The 20121-nt window shown below is 45.6% G+C and overlaps 2 protein-coding genes across 4 annotated transcripts in view; one reads left to right on the plus strand and one right to left on the minus strand.

The window, feature by feature from the left end:
* Positions 1 to 698: 698 nt before the first annotated feature.
* MRPL21 (mitochondrial ribosomal protein L21) lies at positions 699 to 16312 on the minus strand. Of its 3 annotated transcripts, XM_032189352.1 has the most exons (8): positions 16254 to 16312; positions 14811 to 14871; positions 11026 to 11111; positions 7885 to 8048; positions 6617 to 6669; positions 1520 to 1623; positions 1018 to 1085; positions 777 to 844 (listed from the first exon to the last, which is right to left on the minus strand). In XM_032189352.1, exons 1-7 carry the CDS (start codon positions 16288 to 16290, stop codon positions 1066 to 1068), a joined length of 525 nt encoding a protein of 174 aa, XP_032045243.1. In that variant the 5' UTR covers positions 16291 to 16312; the 3' UTR covers positions 777 to 844; positions 1018 to 1065. The 3 variants fall into 3 exon arrangements, with proteins under 3 accessions (XP_032045242.1, XP_032045244.1, XP_032045243.1); XM_032189351.1 differs by lacking the exon at positions 1018 to 1085 and having other exon boundaries at positions 699 to 844; XM_032189353.1 differs by lacking the exons at positions 1018 to 1085; positions 14811 to 14871; positions 16254 to 16312 and adding an exon at positions 12054 to 12146 and having other exon boundaries at positions 699 to 844.
* A 37-nt stretch (positions 16313 to 16349) lies between these two features.
* Positions 16350 to 20121, plus strand: part of IGHMBP2 (immunoglobulin mu DNA binding protein 2) — a 41667-nt gene continuing 37895 nt past the window's right edge. Inside the window, exons 1-3 of the mRNA XM_032189362.1 lie at positions 16350 to 16435; positions 17860 to 18029; positions 19864 to 20056. Of these exons, the coding sequence (XP_032045253.1) occupies positions 16350 to 16435; positions 17860 to 18029; positions 19864 to 20056 (449 nt within the window). The remainder of the gene's footprint in view (positions 16436 to 17859; positions 18030 to 19863; positions 20057 to 20121) is intronic.

Genomic DNA, 20121 nt, shown 5'->3' on the forward strand with positions numbered 1-20121 from the left:
CTCTCTTCAGCCCCATGCTTGCTGTGGGCCACAGTGTGCCACGGGGTATTCCCTGAAGTCACCCAATGACAACATTTTATTAAGAGCAGACAGAATTTTGTCAGGAGAGAAAAACAGGCAAAAATAAACAAAAAAAACCCTCATTTAACACTCTCAAAAACATCTCGCCTTTCTATAGCTATGTAACTGCTGTCTGTGGAGAGCACCAAGTGTTTCCAGAGGACAGATCAGCTCACCTAAACATGCCTTCCTCTCTGCTAGCCTTAAGAGCACTCACAGTCCCAGGATAGGGAAACTTGCAAGGATGTGAGCAACTAAGCACAGCAGCAGGCTCTTTAAATTGACTGATCACAGACTTAGGTCCTGCCTTCCAGGATCAGAGCCTCATCTCGGGGACTGCAGAGGACAATGGCCATCTTCTTCCGCAGCCAGTGAAGCCCCAGGTATTTTTAAGACTCAGCTGAGACACTGATAAACTAAAGAACTCCGAGAGGTGTGCAGGAAAAGGGAGACCCTATCAGCATGGAACAGCCTGGCAGCTAGCAAGGATCCTGGGTTGGTTAGGACGCCGAACAAACAAACACCAAGGTTGAAATAATAGTTAACAAAACCATTTCATTTTGCTTTTTTTTTAAAAAAAAAAAAAAAAGAAATTACATATAGATTTCCATTGTAGACAATAGCAAGAAGTCCAGAAGTTTCCAGTGATGAAGCAGTTTTATTTCTGTAATTGCCTAAAGCAAGAATCAGCCTAAGCCACACAACACCCGATCAATCAATCATGACAAACAGGGGAAAATTTCTATGGTGTTTATCCGGAGGACGGTCTGCGGGTTTGTGATGACTGAAAAAGAATGGAAAGAGAAAAAAAAAAAAAGATCAGATGATAGCACAAAAAAACTGTTACATACCTTTCAGAAGGCTTAGCTACATCAGTCTAAGGCATGCCAAGGCACGACAATGCCTAGGAGGGGGTATGCTGGCAGATAGTGTCATGTTGGCAGGACAGCTACATACCATCGGTATGGCACAAGGCAGAGCTCCTATGGGACCGCGTCAGATTGCTCAACGTTTTAGTGTCTGTTCTGCAAAAAGCAGTCATAATTTTTCTCCCTCAGTCATATCTGAGAAGGGGCAGTCAGCTGTTAATCAAAAAGCCTGCCACGTGATACTGTTAAAGCTTGTTAGTATCTGTGATTAAATATCCAGTATTTAAGGCTTTGGAAGGAGAACAAAATTGCTTTTCTGCCCTGGAACTCTTTTTTTTTTCCCAGAAAGGTCTTTTCCAAAGCTATTCAACAAAGGGTGCTGGACAGAAGGAATAAAGTCGCTGTGCTCTGAATGCAGCATGCACACCTCGGCGAGCAGGCTGGGAAAAAGGTGCTGTGCCATGAGGAGGCCTAGGGTACATTGAACAAATCTCCCTCCCCAGGTATTGCCCCTACGCCGTGGTATGTTCCTCTCCCAGACCCAGCCACAGCACAGGAGGGAAGAAAGCTCTGTACTCTTTACATCTTACTTTTCTTCCTTTGATAATTGTGCCTTTTCCAGAAGCGCATGTTAATTTTTGGCCACGACTCCGTCTTTTCAATCACAGTAGCCTCCACACGGACGAGTTCTTTCCTTGAAAATAAAGGAGAAACAAAAAAAGTTAGCACCTTTCAATTATTTACATTCTCTGCCTGTTAGCGAGTAGGTTTCTGGGGAGAAAAATGACACCCAGGTACCACACCCTGCCTTACAAAGCGCAGATATGGAGGAACTACAAAGTCACCAGGGAAGGAGGAGGGAAATCTGTCAGGTTGCTGCCTTTGTGGTGCAAAAACAAAAGCCTCAAGGTGCTGTCCATGAATCAGCCAAGTGATGTGCTATTCTGCAGGGCAGTACCTCTCTGTCATGTGAGAGCTGAGACCATAAACAGCCAAGAATGCAGTAGTAAGAGAATCCTGCAGGAACTTGTAGGATTACAGTAGGGTAAATTCTCCTGGCATGTTCACATGATCCTTCTACTTTGCTTAATGTACAGATTAAACACGGTCCCTTCTCCCGTGCTCTGCTGGTCAACACAGAATTTCTTCCTTCTTCTGTACAGCATCCCAGACAGCTGGAATAAAATCTTTACACCTTTCTCACCTGATTAAGTTCTGGCAAAGGCTAAGCAAAAACATTTGGCCCACGGTTTCTAGCAGGAAGCACAGCTAATTGGCTGCTGGAGCAAGTCACTTCTTCTCCCACATGGTTCTCTTCTGCCTCCCACTCTTGGTCGGCCCTGCTTGTTTACCCCAGATTGGAAGAGAGGACAGGGATTCACTGAGGATTTCACGCACAGCTTTCACTGCAACCAGGGGAGTTCAGGTTGAGTGGTGAGACCACTCAAAGACTCAAATCGTTTCTAAATCTCACTACCACACGCGAGAATTCTCAGCAAGTAAACATCCTTCCTCCCCTAGGATGGAGAAGAAGAGAAGAATACAGCCCGCACTTCCTTCACACTTGACTGAAATCAGAGTAATTTGTCCCTCTGCATTACCTTACTGACACACACAAATAAACACTTTCTGTCTGGCCAGGGAATCTGCAGAGCACCAGGAGCAGTCCTGCTGAAGTTAGAAAAAAAGAGCACTGGGGATTCTAGCTGCCACTTGAAGAACACCAGAGGTGGAAAACAAGGGGATCTGAGGTATGTGCTGGAGGTCCAGCTACCTGTCTGCACAACGCCTCCTCTCTGAGAAGGTAAAAGCCTCCAGACAAGAGCTTTGGGAAGTTTAGTTTCAATCAACAACCACAGTGGAGAAGGAAGAGACACTCTTTCATGCGGCATCACTGCAAAATGTCATTAAAAACTGATTAGCATGCTCACTTGGCTGCCAGAAACAGTTAAAGAACATTTTCTTGACAAACGACTCTGCACTTCAGGGGCAGAGGAGGGAAGCCCATCTAGCCTCACTGTTCCAACAAGGTCACTAAGAGGCCAAAGGCTTTGAGACATTTAGCATCTCTCTTAACATTTACCCTCTGGGGTGTCATATATATCAGAGGTTAAATCCTTAAGGGAGGAGAGAAAGACAGCCAGAGGAAAAAAAATGATTAATTTACATTCACTGACTAGCCCCGAGGAAAACAGATATAAGATTATCTAGATTTTAAGAGACCACTGGGTGACCCTGACATCCCAGCTAAAGGGTGTTATCCAGATTCAACGACAGGACCAACAGCACTACTGAAATACACAGCAAGCACAGCAAGACTAGGAAAGAAACCAAAAAAACAGACTGCACTCCAGGGGGTGGCTGTGTTTTGCTACTCTGATTAGGGAGCTTTATTTTCTGGGTCTAACTTCTGTCCACTGAAGGCAAAGGGAAATCTAAACTCCCACTGACTTCTCACAGGCTTGGACGGTAAAGGCATGTAAGAAACTCACTAATGATGATCACATGGACAAACTGGACAGCAGCCAGGCCAGATAAAAGGAGCCAGTCACTGAAATCTCCGTGCTGCTCTCAAGAGAATCAGAGTTTGCAGCAGCACAGCCAAGCTGCCCCGGTACAGCTCTCACTGCCGGACCACACTAGCTGCCCTAAGCCTCAAGTAGCATTCAGCTGAGGGGAGAAACACTGACACATCTGCAGATAACCATCTACCCTGACGCTGCTTATGGACGTTGACTTGCTTTCCAGTAAATCTTTCAGGGTGTTGTTGAGCACAGCTCAGTATTAAGGCAGTAGCTTCACTCTGCAAGTCAAGGTTCAAGGGCCATGGGCCCTGGTGAGTCCCCCTCTCTGCTGGCCTAAACACCAAGACCTGCTGGCTGAAAGGCTGAAGCAGGGCAGAAGCCTGCTTGCTGGTGAAGTGCACACAAACATAAAAGTTCTCAGCAAAATAGAGCCCAAGAAAAAAAAAATAAAAATCTTTGAGTGTTTTAGGTATGCCTGGAATGCCCATAAAAATAAGAAGGGGGTCACACATTTCCCAGAGTCTGAGATAGTCAAGCCTACTGCTTGCTCTCAGAGGGAAAATATTTCATGAAAAAGGACATCTACCAGATTTTAGCAGGAGGCCAGAAAGATTCATACTGAAACATCAGAGATCTATGTTGGACTGAAAGGTATTGTCAGTGAGCTGTGCAGGTGATCCAGGCCAACTACAGCCCTGATCCCTACAAAAAGGATCATAAATCTTAGAGGTTAACAACTTAACCCAAGTCAATGAGCCCTCTCTGTCCCTGCAGAAGGTAACTGAATCCTAGCCTGGCTGTCTGGAAGAGCCTAAGGCACTTTCTTGTTGCTACTGAAGCCATTGCAAAAACGGTCTGGTGGCAGGAGAAAAAGTAGGGATCATTAAAAGGAAAAAAAAAATCTCATCAGCTGTACTTTGTATAGAAACAAACACAACGTTTTGGCTCAGAGGCACCACTCACTTCACTTGGGTTTAAAACAGATGAGAGGACTCAGCTGATGGTTTGAAATACAAACCTGCCCAAAGTTATGCTCGCTTCCCATCACGGATTTAAGAACGCACAACAATTTTTGCATTTTACAGCTAAACAAAGTACAACCACATACTGCTTGATACCCCCGTGCCAACTGACCAGACAGCAAGTTAACTTGAACAAAACCAAAACCCAAGATTCCAGAGTAGAAGCCAGCTAAAAGTTCCCAAAATAGCCTCTGCCACGCAGATATGTTTTGTTGCACTGTTGTGATTTTTTTTTTTTTTTTAAGGCTTTAGAGAAGTGTCATCTTGGGAGGTATCTGCTACAGAAAATTAAAACATGACCATCTGCCCAAAACAGGACAAGTTCCTACCCGTCTCCAAGTCAGAACAGGGAGTGCAGCTGTAACGAACTGTCTTACGCAGACGCTGGTGCAAGCACTCACTGATGTGTTTATTTTTAAAACAACAGAAAAACAAAAATGCCTTTGTTCGCATCCAAGCTCTTATCTCCCCTCCAAAATGTTTGTGGTTTCGGCACAACGGGGAGCTATGTGAAAGAACTGCCTGCGACACATGGGGTTCTGCTTTCCCCAGCCCATGGTGGACAGCTGGGGAACCCACGGCTCACGGGGAGGACAGCATCTCCCCAGCAGCCCTTCGCTCTGCCTGGTCAGCCTCCTCCACGCACCCATCACCCTCTGCCAAAGTTACTCGAGTTCAGTCCAGTGCCGGCAGATGTGCAGCTCGGTCTGCCTCGAGCAACTGACAAGGCTTTCCGCACGCTCAGAGCACTTGCAGGAACCAAACAGATGGTTTTCTTCCTGTCCTGGAGCTCCTGGCTTTTGGGGCACTTGCCAAGTGCAGCACTCGGAGAGCTGTAACAAACCACTCCAGTGCCACCAGTTAAGAGAACCAGGCAAAGGACGGTGCTCCTATCCTGCCTGAGGTGCCATATCCCTGTCTGCAGAACATAGGCTCTTATTTGAGTATCTGGAAGATGATATTTCTAGTCCTAAAAATGGTATTTCCCCTTCCTAATTTTTTTCCACAAGTCTAACAGTGTCTGGCAGTAATTCGAAGGCTCCTGAGGATCTGCTATTCCAGATCTCTTTGCAGCACTGCTCAAAGGGCTCCCAGCTCTTGTAATCCTGCCTAACACAGGGAACCTGAGGCAGGTACAACCAGCACAGCTGAAGTCACGTTATCAAATATGCAAATGTGTTATCAATACCTCTTAGATATGGATAACCTCAGGGTAACATTAAAAAAAAAAAAAAAACAAGCTCAGAAGCCAAACCCACCTGAAAACACATGGTATTTCTAACTCAAATCTACAAGCCACCAGGAAATATTTCTCAGATTTGCAAGCTCCTCCTCTTCTGGCCATCCTCTGCCAAAGTTGCTTCAATTCAAGCTAACACAAACACATGGGATAGCCTGCAAGCAGACCACAGTCAGGGCTTCCAGATGCTTAAAGCACTTGCAAGCCACATTATCTTGACTTGTACTTTACCACTAAAACCTCCTGTTCTGGGGAAAACCACATACCATTGATGACTTTGCTTCCAGCCAGTGCTAAGAGCTGAAACAGCAACACCTAGTCCACATACCACTTCCTTCTGGTAAAGCAAAGGCTGAGGAACCAGATGTTCTGACAGTTTGTACAGCAAGTCCGACAGCATTAAGACGGAGCTGGGGCTGGAGTCATGCAACTAGGAGGAAGGGAAAACTGGAAACTCTTAAATTAAGACCTGCTGAGTTAAGACATGGGTAAAAGGAAGTGGGTTTAAAAAAAAAAACAACAACACACAACAACTCAAATTATGAGATTAAGGGATGGGCAAGGATTTCTAAGTTATTCTAAGATGGCTATCGCTGCAATTATGGTTAGGGAGTAAAGATGCTGAAGAGCAAGATTTACTGCTAGTTTGTGCAAGGCTTTTACAATGAGGAAAAAGAACCAACCCAAGAGAGGTGAATATCCTACAGTTATCTTAGGAATTGGTACTGCTGCTCTATCCTGGCACTGAGGTAATGGGTGAGGTCAGCAGAGGCTGATGAGCCTATTTTATGGCTGATTCTTTCAAAACCCATGGGGCTGGGAAAAGACCTAGTGCTGATAAATTCATAAATTCATGTTTCTCTTCAGTTCAGAGGATAATTCTTGTGTGAGACCTCTTACCCTAGGAGCGGCCTTCCAATAAGCGTGAAATCATCAGCACCAACCAGCAAAACCTGTGGAAAATAACTTAATCAGACATGTCAGTGGTTCATTACCCCAGAATAAATGCAAACAACATTTTCCAAATTCTGCAGTCACCGTAAGGAAGCCAAAATGCTTAAAAATGCGTGTTTCAAACCTGACACTGTTACTAGAGAGTAACAGTGGGAAAAGGCAGCTAACAGGCTAGAAACAGATTCATAAAACAGACAGTCTTCCAGGAGAACTTGATTCTACTAAAACATATTTTACATGTATCTTTCACAGTGATCAGAACACACTGAACTTCTCTGTTCTGGCTCACCAACAGTTGTAAAAGCTATGAAAAGCAATACAGGGAAGAATAATATGCCTTTGCGTGGGATCTGAATGAATGGCAGCTACTAAAATCATTTCTTTATACCAATTGCAACATATCTACAGAAACCCTTTCATCATTCTCCTCCATGAGGCCCCAAGATGGGCAATAAAGAAATGAACATCTGGCATGAATTTACCACCAAGGGACTAACCATTTTGTTTCAGGACATTTCAACCACCTGCCAAAGACACGGCTGAAAAAGTTGCCTCTAAACAGGAATTTCAAAGCAATGGATGAAGTAGAAAAACCGCCCGTCTCTCCTTAACCACTTGCTTGGCTCTAACAACTAGGTATTAAGGCAAGCAAATCCCACTTCAGTCTTTCATTTAAGATTTGGATTAACGAGCCTCTACAAGCTCCTGCTAGTTAAGCATGGCTAAGGATAACTATATTGAATTGCATGTTGGCAATTTTCCCCTGCATGTACCATCCCTCCCTCCACCCAAGACACTCAGCACGATAAGGATCTCGCAAAGCATGGAGCAGTGACAGTTCCTCTGGGAGCACTGTCAGTGTTTTGGGTGTTACAGTCTCAAGGTAAACACTATCTTCAGCTGCCGTCTCTAAAAACAACTGTAAATTTTCTCTTTTTTTTTGGATGTAGTATAACAGAAACCTGTCTCCTAACAGAGTGTGGCACAACTCATTCCAGCCACATTCGACAGAAATCGCATTAGTGATAACAGCTTAACTGAGACTGGAACAAAACTAAGGCAAACAGCTGGAGTAAGAGCAGGAGATCCAACAGGAGCTCTTCAGGACTTTTCTAAATAACTGGTTCTTGGTTTTGTCTCACAGAATGTTTGCATGCCATTTGCTCCAGCCCCACACATGTGTGATCACAGGCACTGTGGGCAAGGCACGTTACCTTTTCCATCCGGATTCGGTCTCCACATTCAGCCTCCAGCACGTTGTCCATCATAATCAAGTCTTCACTGGTTATTTTCCACTGCTTGCTGGCAAAGTGGACCACGGCAAAAAGCCTTCCGTACTGCCCTGCTGCAATCATATTGTTCACCTTTTGTACCACTTCTGTTGGCAAACATCAGGGAAGAAATCAGAGCAGAAAACCCAACAAGGTGTGAAGAGCCAATCAAAATTAATTCAGCCACACTGTTCTCCCCCTAAAACTGTTATCTTCTGGGAATCTCTAAGCAAGGCTCAACAGCGATGTTGTTTTCTACAGGGTGTGAGCCATCCTTTCATGCAGGTATTTGCCTTTTAGTCACTGGAAAAAAAACATGCAGAAGTAAACACCTATGTGTATATTGTGCAGTCAATGAAAGGGTGTTCATTTCTCAGCTTGTACCTTAGGCATCCTAAAAGGCACTGTATTCAAACACAAAGTGTTCCAGAACACAGTGCTCGTCAACATACAACCTACATCTGGAAGGGAGCTATCCTCAATTCCCGAGTAATACTAGGACTAGGACCCTACATACTTTGTAAGGCACCCCAGAGCATCAGGAAGAGTCCTGCAAAGTATGCAGAAAAAAGCGCTCCAGGCATATTAACAAAGCCTGGCCTGAGAACTTGTACCTGCAGCAAATCAGGAGAGACTGCCAGAAAAGCTCTTCCTATACATGCAAACACACCTAGACCTTTTGCCAGGAGCAGCACAAATTCCAGGGACGAGGTCCTGCACAGCACATGCACTTAACTCAGATTTCTGTGATCAGCTTCCTGTGCAGTGAAGCCAAAACCAAGTTTTATGGGAACATCAAAAGGTATTTCTTAATGAGTGCCATTCCCCTGCCAAATAGCAGCCTTCCACCCTCTCAAGCTGTTCACAAAAAGAGTAACTTTGCTATAACTGGAAAAGGTTTTCTTCATTGTCCTCAAAAGTGGCTGAATCTTTTTTTTCTTGGAATGTAAACACAACATAATGACCGTTTGGGACAGACAAGAATTTAGCAACCAAACCAAACCCAGCCCTTACAGGAACACTCTAAGTGTCCAAGTTTCAACTCAGCAGAAGCAAACTATTATAGGTAGAGGTGAAAATAGAAATGATTGTGCAAGACAGTAGTTACTGCAGTCCTCACTCAGATGAAGAGCTTAGCCTCTGTGTTTCAGCAATTGCCATTCCAGAAAAAAAGACCACTGTGTGCTCTTCTCTGACTCAGAGTGGTCCACTACCAAAAGTGCACAGAAAAGTACTATCCCCTTCTCTTTGTTACATCCCCAATGCACAATGGGATATGATAAATTTCTTCCGGCTCCAAATTGCTGATCCAGGTGTATGAACAGTCCTGTAGCCAGCATTTAAAACCAAAATTTCAAAGTGCTGACCTACAGTTTCCCCCTAGCCAGAAAAACACACGTAGTCATGCTCTAACAAGGGTTATTTCCTTGTCAAATTTCAACTTTCTACCCACAGGGCTCTCTCATCTTTTTGTAACAGAAAAAGGTACATGTTCTTCAATGTACTTGGGCTCTGAAGCTGCTGCTAACTCTTCCAAATATCCCTAGACAGGAAACATTGGATGCTTGTACATTGTACGTTTGATTGTTAGTACGGCTTGTATCTGAGCACCACGTGGAGCGACCCTTCCTAAAATATCCATGGCTGTTTCCACAGACAGCAGGAGAATATAAGGCAGAATTCAAATGCTCTGGCTGTTGTATGCTTTGGATAAGCACAGCCAGGAGATAATGATGCAAGCTCATAAACAGTAGGAGGTTACAAGGCACGGAAATCACAATGGCCCCAAGGATCCCGTGTGAAGCAGTCAGAGGAACGTGGGACCCTGCTCACCACAGGGCGTCAGCAAATCAAACCGAGCAGTTTATGGTTCACTGCTGGGTCAAATCATGCTCTGGGACAGAACACTCATCCGTCACTTAAGCAATCCCAAGAGCACAGAGGAAATGAAAAGCAGGATAAAAAAGCCAGAGAGGGAACCTGGAGCAAGAGGCTCTCTCCAAAGCACATCACTTGCAGAGTTAACAACATATTCTAGCTATGCCATGGGAGACTATCTGCAAAAATACAGACGCGGCTCTGCTTCTCTTCTGTCATTGTCTCCTCGTACAATAACTACTCTCCTTCACTTCTTGGGTCTCTCCAGTCTAGAGCCTTGAGAGATGTCCTTTCAGGTGCCTTTCATAGATGTCCCAGAGGCTAATGGAACAATACAGTAGGAAGCCTGTTAACAAACACAGCTCATTTCCTGCATAAAGCAGGCAACTGCTAATTGCCCAGAACCACCACGGTAAGGGAAATTCACCCACTGGGGCTCATTATTCCCCAGTTCTGAGAACTATCCTGTGCCTGTGATGGCTTCCCTGCTACCACCTCTAAAACAGTCTGGCTGACAACAGCCCCACCTGGGCAATACAAGGCTAGGCACATCTCTGTACTCGATTTTCACTTCACTTGCTGATTTGGGAGGCTGACTGCTCAGGAGTCAGCCTCCCAAAAAGCAGCCCAGGGGCTCCTTTCGGGAGGACCACTGGCTGCGTTCAACAGTCCTGACTAGATGTGAGGACAAGAATACATTCACCAAGCAGTGTCACTTACCACCTGCTCGTTGCCTTATGTCACACCTCTGCAGCTCTGTCGTGTGCCCACTACCCAACTGCTTATGCTGGCTCTAGCGCTCTGTTTTGTTTGCTACAAAATACCAGCTCTTTGATGTGCCCACTATCCAACTGCTTGTGCTGGCTTTAGCATTTTGCTTTATCCACTAAAGGAAAAATAGTTGTTTCCTCCTGCCCAAAATGCATGTTTCACACTTTAGGTGGCAACACATCACATCAGGTAAGATTCCTTTGGCAGTGTTATGACCTGTCAGACTGTCACGCACTAGAGAGGCTTCATGATCTACCCAACTCTCTAATACCAGCAGTTGGAGCATGAGGCCAGTGACATTAAAATATGCCAGAAAGAAGAAAAAATTAAAAGAACAAGTAGCTCGAATCATCAAAGACAGTGATTTGTGCTCACTCGGGCCACGAACAGCAGTAACAGAGCATTAGTCTTCAGTTGGAGCCTTGAGACCTTTACCTGCATGATACTTTGCTTCTTCTGCTGGATCTGGCAGTTTCACTTCAGGCCACGGTGGTGAAGTTAGAGATGTTTTGGCAACAAGTCTGTGAACAATAAGATAAGATTCACCTGTAGCAAACAGATATTGCCAAGGAATGCACCCACAAAGAGAGGAGGGAAGGTAAAGGAAGCTGGAGATGGAGCAGAAAGTGGTTTTCCACAACGGGAGCAGAAGTCGTGCAGGAGAGTTGACGACTTGTCAGTATGAAAGACTCACCCCAAAACACCCTCACACCAGAAGGCAATTTCCCACAGACCACATTTCACTTCGTAGCAGCTCACAAACAAAGTGAAGGTTTGTATTCAGGTCTTAAGCCTTATGGACAGAGGGTGTCAGGCAACACAAAAGCAATGTTACTTCCCTATGGCTTAATCCAATGGAGGACACTGGATAAGGCAAAGTCCCCAGACCTTCCACAAGAAATGCTACAAAGGAGCTGAAGGTGCAGCCCAGCTCAGAAGACTGTTCACAAACATGCAGAAAACAGTTGGCCTCATTTCTGAGTTCAGCCTGCAAACTCCCTGTCACACAGAGTCACTGCACCCAGGGCTTAATGTCATTCAGGTCCACCATGAATAGCAGCAAGCTTTAAGTAAAAGCAATAAATGTCTCAGTTGCTGGTTTGTTTTACACCCATCTATCATTAAATTCAGTATGGGGGAAATGGATTTTAGTTTTACTTTCCATTTCACAGTGTTATTTGAAATAGTGTGAAACAAAGAGTTCAGAAAGAAACCAACTGAAAATTAACCCAAAATTCACCTAAGCTGGGTTATTGCTTGTCCCTGGTGTTCAGACATCTACAGCTAGATGTGCTAGCGACGATTAAGCTCAGGGACCACCAGTTACTTCCCACTGCCTCGTTTCTACAGACTGGGATTTTATCACAAACTCCAGTGGGATCAGACCTACCCAAAGCCTTGCTTGCACTTGAGTTTTAGACAAAAGGCACTTAAGCTTTCCTAGGTATATATGTACAAATTACCTCCACCACAGCTGACAGGCTGAACACGTAAATGCTCCTCATCCCACTTCAGTACCAAGCACAAAGCCCTGCAGTTATCCAGTAGCAGAGAGTATCCGGGAGGAGGCAACGTGCCTTTGACAGGGAGAAAGGGCTAATGAGCATCCTTAAATCAGCCTCAAGCACTACACACGAATGACTCATGCATCCTTTTTTCCTCTATTTGTAATGCTCTTCTGTTAAATAGTTTTGAGAGGGTCTTAAGACCACAGCTGGGTTCTATACAGGAGAGTTATGAGGCTGCTCTTCCTTTGTCGCGTTCAGCTGTGTACCCTGAATGGCTTCTCCCACCCCAGGTGCAATTCAGCATTCAATACAACAAACATTTAGCCCAAAAGCCTCTTCTGTGCTATCATGATGTCTGTCAACAACCTATACCACACTGGGAAGGGACTAGCAGAGGGATCTAACAAGACTTCTTAGACCCATGCCTAACTTGGTTCAGGCGGACCACAAAAGTGAGTTGGGAGCATGTGCAGTCTCAAATCCAGCCAGCCAAGTACAAACATCATTTCTCAACATATTTTGCTAAAAGATGCAAATTAAATCCTTTTTTATTATTTTTTTAAACATTATCTTCCACTGTTGTTACTAAAAAATAGCTTTAATAATGTCTCTGCAACCATACTGCTAAGACAAGAACCTCACAATTTCAAGCCTTCACTTTTGTCCCTGAAAGCCTTCCTGGGGATCACCCAGGGGAGTCCTGAGCATTACAAACATGACCCTTTTAGGATCTTTCAGCACTGCCACAATTAAGGGATCAATCACAGCTCAAGCCGCCCCAGCAAGAGATCTTACTTAGAGCCTGCTCTACTTTCTGCACCTGCCTGTTGCTCTTTTACTTACTGAAAATGGTTTATGGCTGTCACAGCATGAGACACCTCCAGTTTAGAGAATAAACTGGGAGCTTGAAAGCAAGCAGGCCATGGCATTGACACAGAATTTAAGACTGAAAACAGCCAGGGGTATTTCAGCTAGCAGCCAGCAACACATTCCCATTAGCTGTCATTCTGGATTCTTTCTGCTTTCCTCAAGATTATCACTGGGAGGGATCCCCTGTCTGAAAACTGAACTAATTCTTCGCTGCCTCAAGCCCTGTACCATCAGTACTACAAGTATTCGTGTGCATATGCTGCCTTTCTCGACTGCAGCACAGGTAGCACTAAATCATGAGAACCCTGTTTAAAATGTCAGAGCTGAACAACAATCAACTCTGCTCAAATGTGCCACAGGGTGTTAATTGAAAAATAAAATGCTACATGAAACTCACAGCGTGAGTGAGAGCAGAAAAAAATGCGAATAGCCCTTGCTTGCAATTAGTTGTTTTTCAAGATCTCTAGGACAAGGAGCAGCAAGGAGGAGCACCAGAGGCAACTGTTTACTTCTCTGCATTAGAGCCAGTTCCAAAAACTATTGATTTGTTCCCAAAGAAACACTGGAGAGAAAAGCATCGCTCTAACCAGGGACAGCACTTTGCACATGCAGTGCTTTCATCAGAACCGTGGCATACACCTCAGTGGGCAGGGAAAGGAGGCATGGTGCCAATACAGCTACATTTACAGATTATCCTGAGAGGTGCCAAATGCCTTTACTCAGAACAGGACACACGGCTGAAAGGCACCAGATTATAGTTCTTTTTTAGGCAAGGACCTACGATACCGTGGAGCCAATCTCAGATTTAGTCAGTGGCAGGAAGATTCACCCTGGATTTCATTGAGATGATCAGAGAGCTCCTGGTTTATGTAGTTTGAAGAGAAAGGTGTCGCTCAGTAAATACCATCTCCAACACAAATGGAAAGCTGGGAATTTCCTGTGGGCTGAGATCCGCACTTTCTATATAAAAAATTGCTAGTCCCAAGGCTTTGTGGGTTTGTTGCAGAGTTTAGTAATAACATTGTATGCTGTGTCACAGAGGCAGAGATCCAAACTGTGTTCCCACACACTGAGGACCAGCGGGAAGAGACCACCCCCTGCACTCTTTATCAGGGCAGAGTGAGTGGCAATGAATCGTGTCATTTCTCCCAAATGCTGCTTACATGATTTCTTTATTTCTGCAGTGTCCCCTTCTGGTTAAAGCAAGAAGCAGCACAGCCTGCAGCTCTATCCAGGTATTTTGGTGTTAGATTCCAGCAGAAGAAATAAAATAAAGATACAAACAAGCAGTTCTAAAAGCGCTGAAATTAATGAAGCCTAAAGTTTTCTGGCTTGGTATCTTACAGAAACTTCTCTTAATTACAATTCATAAAGAGTGCAGTGAAAGTTCAATATTTATCAGATACTGAAAAGACTGGCCAGGAGATAAACCTTGCCTGAGTAATAGACCACCTGTACCAAAAAAGATGAGTGGCAGCTGAGGCCCCTTCTGCAGCTGAGGAGTCTGCAATGTCCTGACTTGAGCAGCTTCCCTGCTGTTTATTATGGACTAAGCCACAATGCAGCCCTTTGCTAAATGGAGGATTTAGTTACCTGTCTCTCTACTCAGCTGCTTAATTTCACGAATCAATAGAACTGGCCTTCCAGAAAAGATGACTGAGGGTAGGCAGAGTGTCTAAAACTTTCCAGGAAGTGACAGACAGACAATGGGACCTGAATAGTCTCTCTTTCAAAGGAAAAATAAGCTGCCCCCCAGCCCTTCCTGCCCCATTTCCCCACTGTCCCACAGAAGGTCAGCATTTCAGGGGGCAAAAATCCAAGCAGAGAGTCATTTAACATTACCCTTCCTGCGCTGCCGTGCTCTGGGAACTCTGGTGCCGAACTGCAGATGAAAACAAGAAAGCTGAAAAGGAGAGAGAGAAAGAATTAAAAACAAGCAGCATCTGTTGGATTCTTAGGCCTTAGTGAGAAACAGCAGAGCAACGTCAAAGGCAACATCACAGTGCTGGCACCACTTTCTGCCTGTAATCTTTTTTCAGTTTTATCACAACAAGCAAAGATAGATGGAAGGAAAAAGAAAATACACAAACAAAGGACTTGTCAGTTGTGTGTAGCATTGTATGACAGCAGGGGAAAGGTCTCCTCCTGCAAGTGACACATCCAGCTGGACACAATAATTTCACAAAGACACACTCCGAGCACTCCACCTCTTTTAAAGGACAGTTTGACCAAAAGGCACGGGAGCAGGTGGTCTGAACCCTGCACTGCACTCCCTTAATTCTGAGTGCTAACTGGTGTTGCTAAAAGGATCCTTCTTGGCCCCCTCAGCCCGAAAAACATGGAGAGAAACTGTTGCATGGCATTTATCAGGTGATTCTCAGCAACTCTTACTGAGCCTTAGAAAGTTTCCATCCAAAAACACGCAGGAGGCGTTCTGCCAGGAGCTCAGTAGCCACGTGGCCTCCATGCAGATGCCACAACACTGAGGGAAACCTGGAAGGTGCGACAGGTTTGGGTTTACTGCTCCCACACCTGGATTTTCACTGTCCCTGACAGGCTTTTTATTCCAGAAAGAAATGAGCGAGCTATGGAAGAACAACAGGAGATGAATTTAAGAAGATTTATTCATGCTTTTCAGAGCTATGTATATATGAGTTAGTAGTGTTCACCTAAACAGTAAAGTTGGTACTGCTGTCAGAACACAAATATTGAAAGAATTGGTGGTTTAACACAACTTAAGTTGCACTTTAAGTGCAGCTTCTGCATTTTTGGAAAGGAGATCGACCTGTCTACACCCTGTTAATTCACAAAAAGAGATGGAGGCCTAGAAACACAGACTCAGGGATTCGTCCCCATGTCACCTCAGGGGTAACAACATGCTTTTTGGCACAATTTGTTTAATTAAATGCAACACCAGCCCATGCACACTCTGCGGGAACATCAGCTTTCTCACCCCCCAGCCACCACACGCATGGCAGAGGGGCTTGGGAAGACCTCTTAAATCCAAACGCACGTGGACCCACGAGCAAAGGCAGCATTTAATGAGGTTATAAAATTCGCGAGCACACGAATAACCCGAGACAACAACCCTCCACAGGACGAGTGCACCAGCAGCCCGCCGCACAACCCCTATATACCAAACCCCACCACCACCTGCCTACAAACCCGCCCCGGCTCCTCCTTCCCACCCCTCAGCCGAGCACCCCCGGGGGGCAGCAGCCGCCCTGCGAAGGGTCGAGAAGCCGGGACCCCCCTGTGGCTGATCCCGTCCCCGCTGCCCCTCACCTGCCGCCCTCCGCCGGGCAGCGGCCGCCGCCGCCATCTCGCTGCCCCCTCCCCGGCTCCTGCCCCGGTAGCGGAAGGGGCGGCCGCGGAGCCATGATGGCGGCGGCCGCGGTGGAGGCGGCGGCGGAGCGGCAGCTGGAGCTGCTGCGGGACGAGCGGGAGGCAGAGCTCGCCGAGAGCAGGTAGCACCGGCCCCATCGCTGGTCCCCGAGCCCTGCCGTCGCTTGTGGGGAATCTCTGCTGGGATCGGCCCTATAGGGTCTGCTGGCAGCCCTAGGGAAGACTCACCCCATAGGAAACCGAGCTGGGGTCGCTCTTATAGGGTCTGTTGGCATCCCTACGAAACCTTCTTGAGCCGTCCATATAGGGGACCGAGCTGGAGTCACCCCTGTAAGGTCTGCTGGCACGTCTAGGAAAGACTTGTCTCGATAGGAAACCCTGCTGTGCTTGCCCCTATAGGGTCTGCTGGCACCCCTAGGAAAGACTCACCCCATAGGAAAATGAGCTGGAGTCACCCCTATAGGGTCTGCTGGCACCCATGGGGATCCCTGCCAGACTTACCTCTGTAGGACTTGCTGCCACATATAGAAAACCCTGCTGGTTCCTATAGGGTCTCTTGTCTTCTATGGGAAGCCTGGCTGGCAGTGGTCTTACAGGCACTTATAGGAAATGCTGCTGTACTCACTATGTACAGCCCTCTTAATGGGAAACCCTGCTACAATCACCCTATAGCAGCTGCTCTCACATATAGGATTCACCCATACCACTAGCTCACTCCTATAGATCCTTGTTAGACTCACCCTTTAGGGCTTGCTGTCATCTATAGGATCAAAGCTAGCTCCAGCAACATCTTGGGGCTCCTCTTCTCTTCCCCAGACCCTAGCAGCCGCTGGGACCCAGTGGTCCCATGACCCCCACGCTGCCCTGCCCAGATGCTTAAAATTCCCTGCACAACGAAACAAATTGGGATACTGAAGGGGATAAATTTGCAGGATTTTATTTTTTGTGTCAATCCATACAAAAGTAAAGAACCCACCAAGGCCCCCAAGTAAGACTGCGGGGTGAACCCCGCTGCTGTGGCAGGCGTTGGGCCCAAAGGACAGCAGGCTGCAAAGCTGCTGCCCATATTTTGTGTCTTAGTTGCTTGTAGCCTGCACATCAGCACAAGATATCCACTCCTTTTCCCTGTGCAGCTGCACATGTGAAGTATTTGTTGGGGATTAGCAGAGCTTCATGTGAAAAAGAGCAAATCTTCCATTTTAGAGTTTATATGTAGTAGGAGAAAACTTGGGTTATTCTCTCGTGGCTCATAGGACTGGGTTAACTGGGCAGCAGCTTCCTTTTCACACCCAGACAGGAGAGAGGAAAATCATATAAACCTCTTCTTCAAGATCAGTGAGCATCATCCCATTGCCCAAAATAATGCAGAAGCCAATCCAGTTAAATCACTACCAAGCGGTCACGTAAGCCAACACTTCAGGAAGCTAATGTATCTTTTGCTGTCATCCTCTTTTTCCATCCCTTTGTCTTTTTCTGTTTTGTCTTCTGAAGCCTTGAATTTGCCTCAGTCTGGCAAATGGTGTTCATGCCTGTGTGTGGTTTCCAGGGCCTGGCAGGAAAACGTCTCCCTAAAGGAACTGCAGCGCAGAGGTGTCTGCTTGCTAAAGCTCCAAGCTACCAACCAGAGGACTGGCCTCTACGGGCGGCTGCTCGTGACCTTTCAGCCTAGAAAATATGATTCAGATGCTGAGCTGCCCTATAACAGTTTTGGGCCTGGTAAGTGCTATTCCTCTTCATGGGAAGTAGGTAAGCTGAGAGATGACCAATGTATTCTTCGTAACATCTTTCTAATGTGACACTTGTGAAGACTGAGCAATTGATGCAAAAAGGGAGAAAAAGGCTATGGCTAGAAGATGAATCTAAAGAAAAATGTCCTCTTTCTCCCTCATTTATTTATAAGCATGTATGTTGCAACAGGGAAGAGTGACAGTGATTAAAGAGTTGGCTTTCCTCATTCTGAATCCTTAAAAATAAAGCCCTGGTCTCCTGTCATTAAAGATGTTGTGGCACTCTTTGTATGAGCTTACATCTTGGGGTAGGTAAGGAGCTTCTGTTATTTACATTTTAATTTCAAAACGCAAAGTGGATTTTCCTTTTCCTTCCTGAGCTGCCATATTTTCTCCCTTCCCTGTACTGTTATTTTTGGTCAAAAAGAGATGAAGTGTGCCACGTGTATTAGTTAATGCGCCTGGATTTCTGTTGGGAATAAAATATAGAGAAATAATATAGAGAAATACTGACTCACCAGCACATCAGCCAGTGCCCTTTTGACTTGTCTCACCTTCTGCCATCATTTCCTTGAAAAGAGCTGAGCTCCTGCCAGTATCTGAGAAAAGTAAGGACCCAGTCTGCCATGCTGGGGCCAGCTACACAGACTTATCCCTTGAAAAAAGTTGAGTTTGACCTTGAAATAGTTCCAAGTGACTCCGCAGGGAAAGCCCTCTGCTTTTTTTTTTTTTTTTTCTCCTGCAGAGACCTTTTTTCTCTTTTCCTTATGCAATAATGATATTGCCTTGCACTCTCCAAAACTGGTCTACAAGAGTGAAGCTGGGTGCACCAGATAGTTTGCTGGTTTAGCTTAGTCCTTTACTTGGTTTTGTTTGCTCGATCAATTAGTTTGCTAAGCAGATGCATTGGAACTGGACTGTTTCTCATCTGTGGTACTGTTTCGAAGTGTCACAGTTCAATTTGTTGATGCATTCTTTGCCAGCCAGGCCTCCAAGCTGCTGACCTGTGAAATTAAAATGACTCATTGCAGGTCGGGGTCTCAACCTTGAGGTCTAAAAAACAGCATCTCTCAGGGCTCTTCAAATAGAAATAACATTACTGTAGCACTAAATTGTTCTCAGAGACAAACATTTTAATGTAAGAGCTGATGGAGACTACTGAGGCAAGCTTCCCTTATTTTGCAAATCTGACATTTAGTCCTTGATGAGTGTGAGCCTCAGCTAAGGTATCCACTTGTCAGACATCCTGCTTAAAATCTCCATTTGACCGCTGCACTGCATAATTTGACTGGTCCCATCTCGATGTGACTGTGAAGAACAGAAAGGCCACAGTGAGTCCTTACGGATCTCATCTTTCTTAGTTCTGCTGACTGGTGTAGAGCAGTCATCTGGGAGGCACACATTGTTGTGCAGCCTCCTTAGCTATTACTGAATGATAAAATGAACTTAAAACAGTTTGAAAGTTTGGAGAAGTTAGGTCTTTCCAAGGTCCATGTGAAAGCATCTTGGGGAGCACTGTTGGTGTCCTCTCCAAGTCATGTGGTGCATGGACATCAAAAGGCAGCTGGTTAGTTGTTACGTGGTGTCTTCTCACTGCTAATAGTTTTTTCCCTTGCCTCTTGCTGCATGCACTACTATGAAAGAGAAGGATATTTTCCTCCTTTTTAGGCTTGGTACAAATTCTGACCTTGGCAGATAACATGGAACTAGTCCTGTGGCTGATGTAGGTGAGCCCAGTGTCCAGTGGGCCATGCTGGTCTCCTCCAAAAAACTGCTTTTCAAAATATTTACTCCACTTTACTGTCTTTAACTTGTCTTTGCAGGTGACATTTTGGGGCTTTATGATTCAGTCGGCCAGGGCGATCCACTCTCCACCGGCATTGTAACACGTGTCACCTCCAAAGCAATCACCGTTGCCTTTGAGGAATCTCGAGATGGCATGCTGAGCTTGGACCGTGAGAGCTCTTACCGCCTGCTGAAATTAGCCAACGATGTCACCTACAACAGGCTAAAAAAGTAAGGGCTGTGAGGGTGCAGTTCGCCTGGGATCACTGCTCAGGAGTGCAACGGCCAATTGAAAA

Source organism: Aythya fuligula, chromosome 5 (genome assembly GCF_009819795.1).
Source record: "Aythya fuligula isolate bAytFul2 chromosome 5, bAytFul2.pri, whole genome shotgun sequence".
NCBI classification, from domain to species: Eukaryota; Metazoa; Chordata; class Aves; order Anseriformes; family Anatidae; genus Aythya; species Aythya fuligula.